This window comes from Pseudopodoces humilis, chromosome 15 (genome assembly GCF_049639895.1).
Source record: "Pseudopodoces humilis isolate 2021_Gansu_Grassland_sample_001 chromosome 15, ASM4963989v1, whole genome shotgun sequence".
NCBI classification, from domain to species: domain Eukaryota; kingdom Metazoa; phylum Chordata; class Aves; order Passeriformes; family Paridae; genus Pseudopodoces; species Pseudopodoces humilis.
In genome coordinates, this window is record NC_142214.1 from 17,189,435 (window position 1) to 17,205,793 (window position 16,359).

Genomic DNA, 16,359 nt, shown 5'->3' on the forward strand with positions numbered 1-16,359 from the left:
GGAATGGGGTTGGAGGGCTGGGTTGGGTTGGTTCACTGGTTTGGGAGGGTCGGGTTGGGGTTTGGGTTTGGGCTGGAAAGGAAAGGAAGGAGACACAAGACCACCAGCAGAGCAAACCCAAAGCACGGATGCGCACATGTTCCCTCTGCAAACGGCCGGACAGAGGGCAGAGGGCAGAGCCAGCAGCCATGCCTGGGTGTTTTCCCCAGCTAAGCACACTGACCAGCCCCAGGCCATTCCTCCCCACCCCTCAAGAACCGCTGCAGTCAGGAGCCGGGCTGGGAACGCAGTGAGTAGCATCCAGCCTCCCGAGTGCTGTGGGGCTGCACGTTACCCACTGCTGTGCCTGGAACAGCTCCCTCGTGCAGCGTTTCTTCCCCACCCTCTCCCCTCCAGCCTTGGCTGACCTTCATCTCCTGGGCCTCCAGCACCTTCTTGCCATCCCAGGCCCAGCTGCGCTTGGTGAAGTAGTTGACGGTGGCGAACTCGATCAGCGCAGAAAACACAAAGGCATAACAGACGGCTATGAACCAGTCCATGGCCGTCGCGTACGCCACTTTGGGTAACGAGTTTCTGGCGCTGATGCTTAGTGTGGTCATGGTGAGCACCGTGGTGACACCTGTGGGGACACAGCAGGACGCAGGGATGCCGTGAGATCCTGCACTCAGTGGTTTCTCTCAAAACAGCTGCCACTCCTGTCATGTAAAAGTAGGAGCCAGCTCCTGAGCCACATTCCTGCTGTAATTCAAGAAGTCCTACCCAGAGCCAGGGATCTACATCTACATCTATATCTATACCTATCATCTATATATCTATCATCTGTATCTCTATCATCTGTATCTCTATCTCTATCTCTATATCTATATCTATATCTATATCTATATCTATATCTATATCTATATCTATGTTTATATCTATATCTATATCTATATCTATATCTATATCTATATCTATATCTATATCTATATCTATATCTATATCTATATCTATGTCTATGTCTATATCTATATCTATATCTATATCTATATCTATATCTATATCTATATCTATCTATCTATAGCTATAGCTATAGCTATATCTATCTATATCTACATCTAAATCTATATCTACATCTAAATCTATATCTACATCTATATCTATATATCTCTATCTATATATCTATCTCTATCTCTATTTATCTGTATCTATATCTGTATCTACTCATGGGGTAACAGAACAGGCCAGGCTGGCAGGAGGTCAGGTTCACAGAATCATAAAATCACAGGATGGCCTGGGCTGGAAAGGACCTTAGAGACCATCTGGTTCCACCTCCTGCCACAAGCAGGGACACTTCTCACTATCCCAGGTTGCTCAAAGTTGCCTCCAGCCTGGCCTCAAACACTTCCAGGCATGGGGCAACAGTTTGTCCAGCCCCTGCTCAAATCAGGGCCAACTTCAGGTTGCTCAGGGAATTATTCTGGTTCAGTTTTGAGTAGAATCAATGGCAAACATCTTCATTAGGATGAGATTAACCGTCCCCAAACTCCAGTGACTAGACCTCTGCTCTCCATAGGAGTCCTCACTCACAGGGAGGCACCTGCACCACACTCCTCATCTGTTGGCAGGGTAAGGTGCATGATGCTACACCCAGCTCATGTAGAATATGTCATGGAGAAGCCTCCAGTTGCTTTTGGAACAAAATAAAAATAATAGCAGTGAAAAGGACAGCTAGATGGTTGTGAACCTCAGGGAGGATCAGAAACTGGCCACTCATCTGACACAGCTCTCTCAGGGTTTTAGAAACCGTGTCTTGTGACCTGCATGGATGGACACCTGGGATCCTGGGTCCTGCTGTCAGCGGCCCAAGCTGCCAGGATAAATGCCAAGATAAATGATTTATCTTAAACAAATGATCTGTTGCAAGATGTCTTTTAAAGCTTTTTTCATTAAAGCAAGCAACCATTACCATCCATTTTCCCCAATAATGTGCTTTTCAATTAAAAATGCATTAAAAACATTATAAAAATATTGACTAATTTTCAGTTCCCTTAAGCCATACTCCTGGTAATTTAAGAGTTTCAATTCAATATTGTTGACAATACTTTCTGAGGGGCAGAAAAAAAAAATGACTAAACAATTGGAGTTCTCATTATTTTCTTAATAGGAAGGCAAGGCAATTTGGGAGCAAAGATATTTGTCACACAGGTAGGTTTTAATTTTTCAGTCAGCTCTTGCCTGCTGGATCTGAGCTGCTGCTTGAGGAAACTTATTTCACTGCAATTCTCAGGATAACACAGGAGGGAATCACATAGGATACCACATATCCCCTCTCTGCTTGGGGACTTTTGTCCAATATCCTCTCTGTTAAGTGGAATCTGCTGGGCAGTGTTACCTCCAGGATATACAATCCTGCAGCATCACACCTGCTCTGGGAGCATGCCTGTGTAGATCCTGAACTAAAGGTCTTGACAGGAAAGCACAAAGCAATTCTGTTATTAAATGCTTGTAAAAGCTATTAATATATGTGCAGTGCCAGCCTGGCACTTTGCTTCGGTGAGAGGATCTGAAAGCAGCTGAAGGAAATAATAACACTATATTCACCATGCAGTTATGCTGCCTCAGGAACTTGTTATGTGGAGCTGTGACCAGGGGCACATTAGCAATTTCAAAGGTAGGGTTTTAAATGCCTCCCTGTGTACCTAGCCTCTGCTCAGCTCTAAAGCCAACACAGATAAGCAGACACAGCCAAATGCATATAATTAGATGATCAATACCTTGATTACTGTTAATATTTATGGCTTGGCTTGCAGCACAGACATGGCCAGGAGTATTTTTGCAGTGATTTGAGGAGGAGCAGGCTCACTGGGAAGACACTGAGAGCTGTCCTGGGGAATGGCCAGCAGCTTAGAAATGCTGGTCAGGGCCTGGCAAAGACCAGCTCTGATGCTCAGTGTGTTTCCCTTCCTATTTCCCTTCATCCCCAGCCTGAGAGGATGCGCCAGACTCACCAAAAACCGTGCGGGCCGGGACGGACTCCCTGTTGAGCCAGAAGGAGACCTGGGACAGGATGACAGTCATGATGCAGGGCAGGTAGGTCTGGATCACAAAGTACCCGATCTTCCTCTTGAGGTGGAAGTGTGTGGTCATGACGACGTATTCCCCTGCAGAGACAGCCAGGGAGGGATGCTGAGCCTCGGAGCTTCCCAGCCTGGGGCCAGCTGACTGCTCTGGAGATCCACCCTGAACAAACTTCCCGGTTTTTCAGTGGGATTTCAGTGGGATTTCAGTGGGATTTCAGTGGGAAGGAGGGGTGCAGGGGTGTAGCAGGCACTCACAGCTGCTGTGCCATGCTGGGTGAGTGCCCCAGCACAGCCCAGGGGGCTTTCACATCACATCTGTCCTTTCAAAACACTTCTCTGAGTTTTAATTCACTACAAAATGGGTGTGGGGCAAAGGAAAAGCAGTGTCAACAACTGAGCAATAAAATCTTCTGCTGTTTTGCCCCAGGCAAAAGGGGCCTCTGTGGGTCTGTCCTGACTCTGCTCCCATCCCAAGGAGCCACGCTGTAGGGAAGATCCTTTAAGCTTGAAGACAACAGTGCTTTAATAGGATTTCAGGACACAGGATTTTATTTTCTCTGTCAATCCTGAAAATACCTCACCTTCCCTCACTGTAACCATCTCAAGAGACAAGGCAAGTTCTGCTGGTGTTGTCTCACCTGTGGACTGAAGAGGCAGCTGTCCCCATTTTCCCTCAGCATCCTATTCCTTCCCCCAAAGCTTTGGGTATTTTGTTGGATTACTGTGTCTTTATGTTGTGAGCGTGGCTCTGCTAAATCATTACACACAGGAGCCCTTAGCAGCTTTCTTACCACTCCAGGTTATTCATCTGTACATTTTACTACAACTTAAGTAGAGAGATGGGCCAGATATTATGACATTTAGTTCCCTGGGCTCCCCACATTTCCCCAAGGGAGGTGAAATGAGTTGTTACAGACAGACACTATTAAAATCAAGTGCACCAGAGAGGAAATATCCTCAAATGAGAGAACTACTGGTGCATACAGAGGGAAAAAATAAAAGGAAAAAAAAGAAATATGAGAGACATATATGAGATAACAGAAGCTATCAGTACCTGGATTCAGAGGGGAAGGGAGGAGCAGCAGATGGGAGAGAAAGATGATTAATATTGGTCATTAATCAGAGGAAACATTTGTTTGGGATAATCTTCTATTAGTTATGATAATATTTGTGCAAGCAGATGCAGTGAAAATCACACTGAACATTATGTTGCCTTCGCCTCCCCTGCCTGCAGTGCTTTCCTGAGGGCTTGGAAAGGAATCCAAGACAAATGAACCCACAGCACCACAAACCAGCTGGACAACGCAGGGCAAATTTTCCACACAGCAGATCATTTGGAGATGCTTGAGATCAGTTCTCTTAAAGACTGTGGGCAATAAGGCTCTTTCAGTGGAAACCACTGAAAATCAAACTCTTTTCTGCCTCTTGGTGACTGCTGAAGACGTCACCAGCCATATCCTCCTGGCTTAGGAGGTGCTGTGGTCCTGGGCTGCCTCAATAATTATTCCCAGTCGTGGCATTCCAAGCCCAGGAGTCCATCTCATCCCTGGAGCAGCTCAGCCCACATGCTGGTCCCACAAATACCTGTGCTGGATCGAACCATCTCTGTCCCAACCACATGGCCCAGCAGGTCATACTGGTTCAGGCGAGATCCACCCTTGGCTACTTCCACGGATTTATCCTTCCCCAGGGTCCAGGTGTAGATCACCTCTGTCTTTGTGTAGGCATCTGCAGAGGAGGGAGAAGAACGAGATCTGTGCTTCTGCCCGACCTAAAATATACCAAAATTAGCCTGTAGCCAAATTAATCTTTGCTGTGCATCTCTCAGAGCCACATGGCTGAGCACAGCCAAGCATGGCCAGAGACCAAGGCAGATCAACAACTGTTAAATCAAATGAGCAGGAGCGAGCTGGGGTTTTTGGAAGGGAGCTGGAGAGGGGCAGAGCTCTGTCATTGAGAGAAAGGCTGTCCCTGTGACATGCTGACTCTGCAAGGGCTGGCTCCAAGCAGGGACAACACAGGAAAGCATCCAAGCCAGCAGGATGCTGGGGCAGCAGGACAGCCACAGCCATGCCAGGGACAGGGAAAGTCCTGCTGGCAGCAGCTGGCAACAAAGGCTGAATGCAAACGGGGCTAAATTTTAGGTTAAAAAGTTAAAAGTCTTTACCTTCACTCAAAACCCTCTCCAAGACTCTCAGATTTGGAGGTGGTGTCCTCTCACACCTAAATGCTTTTTCTCTGTGTTTGTGACTGAGCCCTGCTCTGTCCTCACAGCCAGTCCCCCTCTCAAGAGTGCTCTTGGTTTTTCCAGTCCTATGGTTATCTAAAAATTGAGTGTCTCCAGACTCTGCTAGGAGCTATTTCTCCCCATAATGCCCAAAATTCCTGTCTATACCAATTTTGCACCAGCTTTTTAAGCAAGAACAAAGTTCACTAAACCAAGCCTTCAGTTCATTCCTACTCACCACCTCCTCCTGGTGAAGACCTGAAGGAATTCTTTGGCTGGGGTCAGGTCAAGAGATGTGTCAGGTCTACCAGAGAAACGTCTCAGCTCCTGCTTTGTGGAGGATTGTGTCCTGAGGAAACCACATTTCTGTGATCTTCCTAAAACAACCACTGTTCTGCCTGCACTGTGGGTTTTGGCAAACCTGTTCAGAGTTAAGCAGAGGCTGTGCAAAGCACTGGGAGTGGTTTTGATGATCAGCCAATGTCTCTCAGCAGGTCAGAGTGCTGTCAAAGCTCTTCTCATGCAGGCTGGCACCTCACACCCCATGTGCAACACTCATGGGGTGTTTTCCAATCCCAGCCTCCAATGGAGGATTTGTCAACCCCTCCTTCCAGCCCTGCACATGCTTCTGGGGCCCTCCACCCTCCTTCAGAGCTTTGTAAAGCTCTGCCACTGCTCTTTCACCTGATGGGCAACACCTCCTGCTCTACAGTCACAGTCCAGCCACTGCCACTCTCAGCCTACAAAAGGAACTTGCTCACAGTTTCATTGCCCTCATTCCTGATAGTTCAGTTGTCTGTGTATCTGGTTGTCTGGGACAGAAGGGTATCTGATGTCACACAGGCATGGCATGGATGCTTGGAACATGTTTAATGCCAGGCAGCTGCTTTGGTTCTGCTCAATGCCTCGTTTGCAATGCAAAATCCAATCCAAACAGGGACAGCTCGTGGACATTTAGAGGAGCTGGTAAATTCAGCAACATCTTCTGCTCCCCTGGTCTCAGACAGCTGCAGTACAAATGTCCTGTGATGGCCTTAGGAACAGCTCTCTGCAGTGCACATTCATCTTCCAGGGAGCAGGGGGATAGGCAAAGCCATCCCTTCACTGCCCTTGGCCCAAGGGATGATGCAGGGGGGCAGCTGAAGCTCTCTGGAATGCCTGATGTCCTTAATTCCCCTGCAAATTCTCTGCTTTGCCCCCTGGTGGGGCTGCCGTGGTGGCCCAGGGACAGGAGGCCACTGCTGAGCCACTTGTGGGGATCAGCAGAAAATGGTCTGTGAGGCAAACTCAGCATCCTGTGAGCAGCATGGGTCTGGCACAGGCATTGTCCTTCTAATTGCAAATCTGACCCACTTCAGGCTTCTTGAAAATGAGCAGCTTCCAGCTGTCAGTGGCTTTTTAGTGAAAACACTGGTTTAATCCCACTCCAACACAGGAGAGGTGAGCTCGGATGCTGTGCCGGTGCTTTAGAAAAAGTCACATTAATGTTAACCAGGGGCAGCTTTCTGAGCTCCTTGTCTCAAAACTCTCATCATTCAGAGGTCAAATCAGTAAAAAAAAATAACCCCAAAGGGTGTTCAGCAGAAATACACACATTAATCTCTTTTCCTCACCAAGAAACATTATAAGCAATTAGATGTGGAGTAATCTGCCTTCCTGCAAGTCTTGTAATAATCCCAGAGTTTGGGCCTGAGGTATGAGATTTGATATCCCTCCTCACAAGGTCAATTAACATTAATAATTCATCCTTCTCTAAGGCTTGCTATTTTACTGGCCTTAGTGATGTCTTGTGGCAAAGAGTTCTACATTTAATTAGGTGCTGCCTAAGAAATAGCTTTATTTTAGTAGTTCTGAATAATCCACTTTCATGGGTACACTTTGTCATGAGGCAGAAGAGCAGATGCACATGATAAATATAATTTCCTCTCCTGCCAATCAAACTTTTCAACTTTGTCCTCAGCTCCCAAATGGCTACAGGAAGGGAGTGTCAGTTTGGGAAGGTTGGGGTTTCTCTGGGGGTTACTGCTGTGGGCTCATTCTTTAGCTGGAGGTGGGAAACTCCCATCTAACACAAATATAGACTAAAAGTGGTGATCAGTTTGCTGGACTTGGGAAAGAATCCAGGCTAGTATGTTTATTTTCACATCGTGGTGAACCAGGGTCTTGGGGTTTGGCTCCCACTCACTTTAGGAACAAAACCAAATGAAATTTAACTTGCATATGGGAGAGATAAGGGAACTGCTATGGGGAGCCCAAGCAGCTGAGCAGCTGCAAGTCTGGGAGGCTGTGAGCAGCTTTTCAACTCACCTGCAAATCCTCCCTAAACCAGGACCCTTGGCTGCTGGGACTGAGATTCCCAGAGTTTCCAAGCTTTTCACTTGGGAGCAGCCTGCCCGACAGACTGAAGAGTGTCAAGGGGTTTGGGAGCTCCTGTGGAGCGTGGAGCCAGAGGAACCAGCTATTTCAGGCTCTCCACAGACAGGCAGGATGGGACACCCAGCAGGAGCCACCACCACTGTCCCAAATCTGTCTTCCCAGCATCCCCTTGTGATGAAGAAAAAGCACAGCTCAGATTTATAATCATAGAATCATTAATGTTAGAAAAGCCCTCTAAGATTATCAAGTCCAACCATTAACAGAGCACTGCCAAGCCCATGTCTCCAAGTGCCCAAAATGCACATTTTTGGAACACTTTGAAGGATGGTGACTCCACTTCCCTGAGCTGCTTGTTCCAATGCTTGAAGTGAAGATGTTTTTTCTAATATCCAATCTAAACGCCCCTTGAGGTCATTTCCTCTCAACCTGCCACTTGTTACTTGGGAGAAGAGACTGATTCCTACCTGGCTACTTTCTAAATAAATTTACAGCAAAACCACGCGTGTCTAACCCATCCTGTAAGCCTGAACTGAGCACAGAGTCACTCAGTGATGGTAGGAATTGGATGTATGAAGAAAAAAAAAATAAATGTTGGTCACTTTACCATTAGCAAAAATGAATATTGCTGTTACTAAAACACTGTGTGACACCAGCCACACCAAGGACTGCTCTTCAGCTCCGTACCACCTCTTTGCAGGGGCTGCTGGGGGTACTTACAGCTCCCAAATTTCAGGGGGCAGGCGTGCACGTCCATTGGGAAGTCCTCCAGGTGCATGGGGCACTCGGCGTGGATGGTCAGCCTGCAGGACAGAGCACAGGGGCTGCTCAGGGACAGGCCTGGCCCTTCTGCCACAGCCTCCTGCAGCCACCAGCAGTGGCAAAGGCCTCGAGGTGCTCACCAGCCTCGGGGTCTCCGGGCAGAAGGCCCCCAGCTATGGAGAGGACAGAAGGACACACATCTGGCGGCCTTTTCCACGGTGGAAACTCAACCCTATTGCCTGAGTCCATCTTCACCCACTCTCACAAAATCTGCCAGAGCCCAGGACTCCTGTTTGCTGTGAGCAGAGCTCCTGGGGCCAGGGGACACCTCATGGACCACGCTGGAAAGCAGAGGGGAATGGTTTCAGGGCTTCAGGGAGCAGGGCTGGTGGTGTGGCAGGAGCTGAGGGCTGGATTGCTCAGTCAGCCAGATCCATGAAACCACCAGGACACAGCAGCCCCTGTCCATGTGGGACATCTCATCCCACCTCCCCTGGCTCCTCCCTCGCTGGCAGCACTGCGGAGGATGCTGCAGGCAGGTGAAGAACTGGAACATCCTGGGGCTGCCTGGGGGCGTGCAGGACAAGCTGTGCCTTCCAAATCCCCCAAATCCCGGTAGGACACCTTGTCAGGAAGCAGCTTTGTGAGGGAGGAACAGCCATAAAAGCAGTGTGCTGCAGAATATGGTACAAAAGGATCCATTATAAAGGGCTCTAAAAAAGGGAGCTCGTGTTCCTTCCTGGAGTACTGCAAAGCGTGCAGCCAGGGAGAGACAACCTCCCAGGAGATGGCTGAAACAATCTTCTCTGAAAAGAACTATTTGTAGGAAAAAAAAAAAAAAGGACTCACTTCTGATGGCTCAGCAAAACAGCAAACAAACCATGGCAGGAGCAACATGTGGATGCAAAGGGCAACTGCACAGACTGAAGGTGGCTTGTGCAAAACTCAGGTCGAGAAGCTTCTATTGAGATATTTTCCTTTGGCTAGAAAAATGTTCAGCTAAGTTATTCTTCACAGAAAATACTGAGGCTTAGTCAAATGCAAAATAAACCCTGAAAAAATAAAGGCTTTGGGTTTTGTTTGCTAAAAGCAAAGAATACAATATTTTTTTTTTAAGGAAATAAAATAAAAGGTTATTTCTTTTAGGTAGACAAAACTTTTAAAAAAAAACAACAAAAAACCCCCATAAAAACCCAAAACAAGCAAGGGAAAAAAAAAAAGAAGAAGAAAAGAGGACTTTTTTTTAAATTTGGCATAATAAAATTCAGTGGACAAAAACAACCCCTTCACAAATTGTTGTAAAATCTCCTGTGGAAGAAACAAAGCGGAATGGCTGTGAGGTGGCAGGGGTGGCACGGCTCCACTGGCTGCATGTGGCAGCTGCTGCTGGGAGAGGGGACACCCACACACGGGGCCCAAGGCAGCAAAGCCTGCACAGCTGCTGCTGCACTGGAGCCTCCCCATCACCTGTGAGCTCTGTTCTGCCAGCTGAGGAAAGGAACCCTGGCATTTCAGACCCACATCCAGCCTCACCTGCAGCTCCCAGAGGGTTTAGGGGAGCTGGCAACCCCACAAGGGAGAGCAGAGGAGTTACATCAAGAAGCAGAGGAGGAGAGTTGCCATAATTTTGGTGGGGCTGAGCTGGGTGGCCCAAACTCTCTGGAGCCCCTGCAGCACTCAGAGCTGGGCATGAACTCCCACTTCTCCAAGTCTTTGGGAATCTGGCAATTCAGCTGTCCTGCTTGCTTCATGTCTCGCTCCAGCCTGGCTTTCTCAGCCAAGCCAAGAACCACTGTGTGCCCAAAGGAACTTCTTGGAGACAAATCACCCTCTCTGACTTGATCTCTCCTTTGTCACTTCACTGAATGCCCCTGTTATACATGAAAGAGAAGACCTTGATGCCTTAAGTTTTAGTTTTCGTATTTTCCAGATTCTCTACTGAATTGGTTCATAACTCTGGAGTTCACACAGAGTGTCAACAGGTTCTCCCCACAGCCCAGGCAGACACAACAATCCTTTCCCAGCCCCAGAACCAAGGACACCGCTGCAGCTCCAGGCCCAGAAAGTGCAAACAGCCCCAAACTGAGGAGAGCAGCCTGGGAGGATGGGACTGCATCACCTGAAATTGGACAATTAACCCCAGTATGGAAATGGACCAAAACCTATAAAAGTGTGAAAACTTGTGACCTCTCTCCCATCTTGGGTGTAGCCTTGGCTGGGCTCTTGTACTGCCCAAGGTGTATCCTTTGAAGGCCTTTTAATAAAAAGCTATTTTATTCCTTTACCTCTGTCCAGCCTCTGTTCCAGGTAGCCTCACAAAGCATCAACTTGACCTTTAGACTTCAGTCAAGGCTCACTGAAGTCTGACAGCAATTTTGACAAGCCTACAAGCACAAGTGTTATAATTATTTTCCCCTGGACACTCAAAGGCCGCCATGAACAAATTGCTCATTTGCTCTGATGCCTCTCTTTTCCAATGTGGATTTCAAGAAGCAGGTATAAAAACCTGGCAGCTTGAGTGCCTTGCTCTTCCTGTTCTGTTTCTTTTGTGATGTTCTCTTCAGCCAGCTCCAAATCCACTTGGGCAGCTCATGGCTGGCAAGCTTGTCAAGCATATTCTCACAGATCTTAGTCTTTGATTCTTTCTGTGTCTTTTCCGACTGCAATGGACTTTCTGCTTCTCATTTTGTCACTGTCACTTGTGTCAGGAAAATATTGAGGCATTTCCCCTGTCTCCCTCAGAAGCCCACACCAGAATTTTCCTTTTAACCTTTCTGGTTTTTCATCTGCTTCAATAGTTGCTTTATTATTTCCAAAGGCTCTTAGCTGGGAGTTCCCAAAGTTGGCTTTTCCAAAGGATCTCAACTCTGACCAGTGACTTCCTTCTGATGCATCCTGAACTCACCCCAAAAAGCCCAGAAAAGTCTTTTCCATCCACTGTATTATCTGTAAGTGTTCACTGTGATCATCAGCCACTCTGAGTAAGGCTGAGTGACCCAAGGACTGCACACTGTGGGTTTGTGCCCTTTAGAGCAGTCAGGAAGAGCCTCAGAGGGGACCAGGAGGGCAGCAGAGACTGGCCAAACCCTCCTGCCCTCTCCAGACCATGGCCAACAAGAGCAAGGGTTGTTAAAGGAAGGAGATAACTTTATATGGGTGCTGGACGATTGCCTCTGTGTTTGGGAATGCAGCAGTTGCATTTTAAATCTAAAGCCTGTTTTATTAGCTGAGCCAGCAAGCAATAAAACAATAAATCCATCAACAAAACACTGAAAAAGCAACCTAATCTTCCACTTCTCCACCTACAACTGAAGGAATTTTTAAGTCTCCTGAAATTAAATTTTAAAAAAAGGAAAAGTCAGATCATTCCAGCGAGATGGGTCTGGTTCAGCAGCTTCAGCCAGCCACAGGTCAGCAGGTTCACAGGTAACACAAGAAACATCAAAATGTCAAACCACAAGGAATGTCTCTCCCTTCCCAGACAATTACCACAGCATTTGGATTGAAGTGATTTTTGCAGAAATTCTCATCTGCGCCCCTCATCCTTTGCAAGGGAGCTGATGGCTGGAGAGCCACTGCATTTTGCTTCATTGCTCTGATGGGCTATTCACATCCAGGAGCCCTGAAATGTCCTTTGAAAGCCTAAAGAGCACATGAAAAATAGCCAAGCTGCCAGAAATCACATCAGCCAGCAGCTGTAGCCTTTGGCTCATCTGTCCCAGGCGCCTGCAGTAACTTATGCAGAACTGTCTTGCAGCCAAACCCCAAACTCCCAGTGTTTTCTCTTCACTTTCCTGGCACAATGGCACCGAAAGTGGAACACCCAGGACAGAAACCGTGTTTTTTTTATTCTTTTAAAGTCACAGGAAGTCCTTTGAACTGCGCCAACACAATGGCAAGGAGCGTGAATCAGGCTAAACATACCTCTGCCAGGGCTGACGGGCTAACAAACCTCTTCATCTGCGTTCTCATGGTTACCAGGAGCTCAGCAAAGCCTTTGATGTGTCATTAGAGCCCCTGTCGTTACCTGCGTGCAGCTGCAGGATGAGCCAGGATCTCAGCCCAATTTCTGGGACGCAAATGTGATAATCCCTCGGTGTGTGAGCGCTACAAAAACATGACAGCACCCTGCACGGCGGGGCTGGCTTTGTTTATGCCAGGGATACTGCTGGAGTTTTGTCCTGATTTCTTCTCCAGGAGGTTCATTAACAACCACAGTCAGGCCGAGCAGTGTTTACGGTTTAGGCTGTGGGAGAATCTAGGTTAGGTTTAATTGCTGGGGTTTGAGCTTGAAAGCCAAATTGCTTCTAGGATCCTCGTGCTGGAACTGGAAGCACTGATTTCACTTTCCATCCTCCCCCAGCCCCTGGAGATTTCAGCCCATGATGGCAGAAATACAGTGAGATAAGGTGTTCTCTGAGGATTTCTCCCTCCTGGGACAGTTTCCTTAAAACAGTCTGCCTGCACAAAGCCAAGCCTGGAAAACAGATCATTTTTGTCCTTGGATCTGCTCTGGCAGGGAATAGTTGGGGCAAATCTCATCTTGTTGCCTGCTTGTATCAGCCAGCCAAGCTCTGCTCTGCTGGGATCTGTGATGTTTCCTGGGATCAGCCCTGGTGTGGGACACACACAGCCCATCCAGCCCAGGAGAGCTGGTGCTGGTCTGTCCCAGCTGCTGCTCCTGCAGACAGACTGCACCTCCATCGTGGGGGAGGCTGCTGCACAGCCTGGAGCCATCACAACTTGCCTGAGAGCTAAAAAACCCCAGCCAGTACAGACACCCAAAGCCTTTGCTGAGGGAGAGACACTGCAAAGCTCTGTGATTTCAAAAGGAAACCCAAACCCCTGAGTGCCACACCAGGTAAAGGACTTGTCCTGAGATTCCACAGCCCCTGTGGGTCTGCATGTGTCCTGGGCTCAGCTGTCCCTCCTGCTCTGCCTCACCTGAGGGTTCACAGACCCTGCTTCCAAGGACTGCACATTGTCTTCAGCAGCAGAGGCTCTTGAAGCAGTCTTTGGGCATGCAGTGAATGTGTCAGCCTGACAAGTAAAGAAAACATCCTCCAAATGCATAACTCGAGCACATATTGTCTGGGAACCACTCTGACAATAACCACAAAGCCTCAACATGCCATTCTGTCAGGCCCTGTTAAAAGCAGAAGAGCTTTTTAAAGCCTTGATTCACAAAACTGAATGCCATCAGCACAGCATTAAACTTTCACTATTTTTACATGCTTCAAGGCTAGGAGGAGCCAGACCATTATCTATGTGCCCCACACAATCCAAGCCTGAAAGTACACCCAGAGATGGCTGGCTACTTCTGCCTCTTCCTCATGGAAATCCATGCACTATTCCCAGGTTGTTGCCAGAGTTTAGAGACCATAGCTGGGCTTTTGTGAATTACTTGGATGCTGTAGGAGCTCCACAAAAAGAGACAGCAGAGGCAGGGCTACATAATAAAACTGTGCTCCCCGTGCCCTCTGAGGCAGGGACGATGCAGAGGGATCAGGAATCCAGGGGAGCAGAGAAATGCAGTTCAGGGCAGTGGTCACAAAGGTTGTTTTGTGACTCAGTGCCAAGGTCTGTCAGTGGTCAGGGGTGTGCACTGTGACATTGCACTGATCCACGAGGAGAATGTGCTGTGGCTGAAGGAAATCTCTGGATGCTCGGCTACAGCTGCTGTGCAGCTCCTGGGAGCTCAGGTCAGTGATAAAGAGGCTCTCTCCAGGAGCTATAAATATTGTCACACAGGTGTAATTTTGCTGGATGCATGTGTCAGACTTGCTGTTCCACCAGAGCAAGTTCATCTATAACTGTAAGCCTTGACTAAGAGAAGTTGGCTTTCCCAGCAGGATAAATAGCAAGAGACGTGCCTCTAATTGCACATCAGCAGAGCTGATCCCTCAAGGATATTGGCTGGTACAAGGGAAAGGAGCAGGATATTCTCAGGAGTCAAACTGCATGGCCAGGCACCAATCTAGACTGAGCCTGCAAGGGATCACCTGGGCACTGCTGCCAGGCCACTGGAAATCTGGTGGAAGCCCAAACTCTCTCCCCAGTCAGCAGGGCACTTTGCTGGATGTCAGCTGTGTGAGTTTGGCTTCAAGGTCCTGCTCCTTCCTTTAGGAAGGACACACATGCACGTCCCTGGGCGTGGGGGAGGACAGCAAATGCATCACTTGGACAGAAAACAAGAGACTCCCTCCAGCTCTTCCCTGGGAGGAGGTTTCAAAGCAGTTAACCAGGGAGGGTGATACAACCATCATCATTTGACAGAGGAATTGAGGTGGGAGTGCCTTGGAGTGGCAAAGCCAGGTAGGATTTGGTAGCTGAGTCTGAGACTTGGTCCTGGCCCTGCAGTCTATGCCCTTGTATCTGCCTTTCTGACACCCCACTCAAAAGAGAGCCTGGTCCTGAGCTAGAGGAAGAAAGGGAACCATCAGATGCTCCAGGGCAGATATTCCATCCTGGATGTGTTTAATTGCTTTGTCCCAGCATGCTGTGGTCATCTGGTCAGCTCTAAGCACATGACCAGCTCCAGGACGTGCTGCCCGGAGCTTCTCCTGGGCTTCACACACTGGGTAAAGAAAAGATCTCTGTGCACAAGAGCTCCTGGTTCTGTGCAATTCAAAACATGACAAAAGGTCTCATATCCAACCCTCAGCCTCTGAGTGGGCTCCTCACCTCTGACAAAGCCTTAGGGATGTATTTAAGGGGGACAGGAGAACATGTAAGAGGAGGACCTTCATTCCCCAGTTCTTCAGCAGACAGCTAAACTGAAGGATGGCTTGAGTTTATTTTAAAAAATCCCAAGACTCTCTTTTTTTCCAGAAGCTCATTCCCAAGAGTCTCATGATGCTGCTGCCATCCTGGCACCTGCCCAGCCCTGAATGGAAAAATAAATCCAACACTTTCTTAGTCACACAAAACTTGCTGAAGCTAATGGCTATTTGCTGAATAAAGAAGTAGCAAAATGATTTAAAAGCTCTGAAATTTAGTCTTTTTTTTTCTTTTTTTTTTTTTTTTCCTGTCTGATGCCAGCAGCTCCTGTAATACTTTACAGTCAGACAATGATACAAAGTGCAGGGAGTGTGAGTTGTCTACTTGCAGGTCAGAGAGCTGGGAGCAGAACAGAGCCCTTGAGTCAAGTTGGGCTTTTCCCTTCATTTACCCCATCTGCCTTAATGTGGGATCACTGATGTGTGGAGACCTAAACCCCCAGGGCATTGGCAGGATTAGCTCATATTTGAGAGCTGCTGCACAAAAGCAAGGCATTGTTTATCAATGTAGGCTGGAAAACTTGCTGACACCATGTAGATTCTCAGCCAGTTTAACTATGAAGAGATGAAATTCTGCCTGGTCCTCAAAAACAGAGGTGAAAGTGCAGCATCTCAGCACACAGAATCCACAATGAAGCCCGTTATTAGTTAGGATTGGCTTGGAGATGGAGACAGAGAAAATAATTTTTTAAAACAAAGATTTACACCTTGCCAAAACCAACTCAATACCTTTCTTGTGCATTTATCAGCAGCTTGTTGTTTCATTTACAACTTATGGCTCCTGCAACCCTGGCTTCTCCAAATGACAGTTTTTAATTAGCTGTTGGTTGGGTTTTTTCCCCTAATGATGCGCATCGATCACATAGATTTGAATTTTTTTTATTCCACAAAGTGGGAAAAAACAACCCCATTGTTGTCACAAGCAAGCTTGGTCTCATTAGATGTGTGAAATGGTTCTGCTCTAACATGCTGAACAAATTTAGATCTGTTCTCAAGCTGCTGGAGAATAACAAATTCTCCCAGTTTAATGTTCCCATACCAACATTAGATACCTGGTTCATATCCCATCACAGGTCAGGATGAAAATTAGGCCAGGTGGCACATCCACCTCACAAACTACAGATCCTGACACTTGTACCTGGGCACATAAAAACAAAAA

General features: G+C 47.6%; 1 protein-coding gene across 5 annotated transcripts in view; it reads right to left on the reverse strand.

Moving 5' to 3' along the window:
- Window positions 1-16,359, reverse strand: part of GABRA3 (gamma-aminobutyric acid type A receptor subunit alpha3) — a 70,167-nt gene that overhangs the window by 12,050 nt on the left and 41,758 nt on the right. For all 5 annotated transcript variants that reach the window (XM_088062499.1, XM_088062498.1, XM_005527414.3 and 2 more), the window contains 4 exons: window positions 8,380-8,462; window positions 4,644-4,787; window positions 2,988-3,140; window positions 408-619 (listed from right to left, as the gene is read on the reverse strand). In XM_088062499.1, the coding sequence (XP_087918625.1) occupies window positions 408-619; window positions 2,988-3,140; window positions 4,644-4,787; window positions 8,380-8,462 (592 nt within the window). The remainder of the gene's footprint in view (window positions 1-407; window positions 620-2,987; window positions 3,141-4,643; window positions 4,788-8,379; window positions 8,463-16,359) is intronic.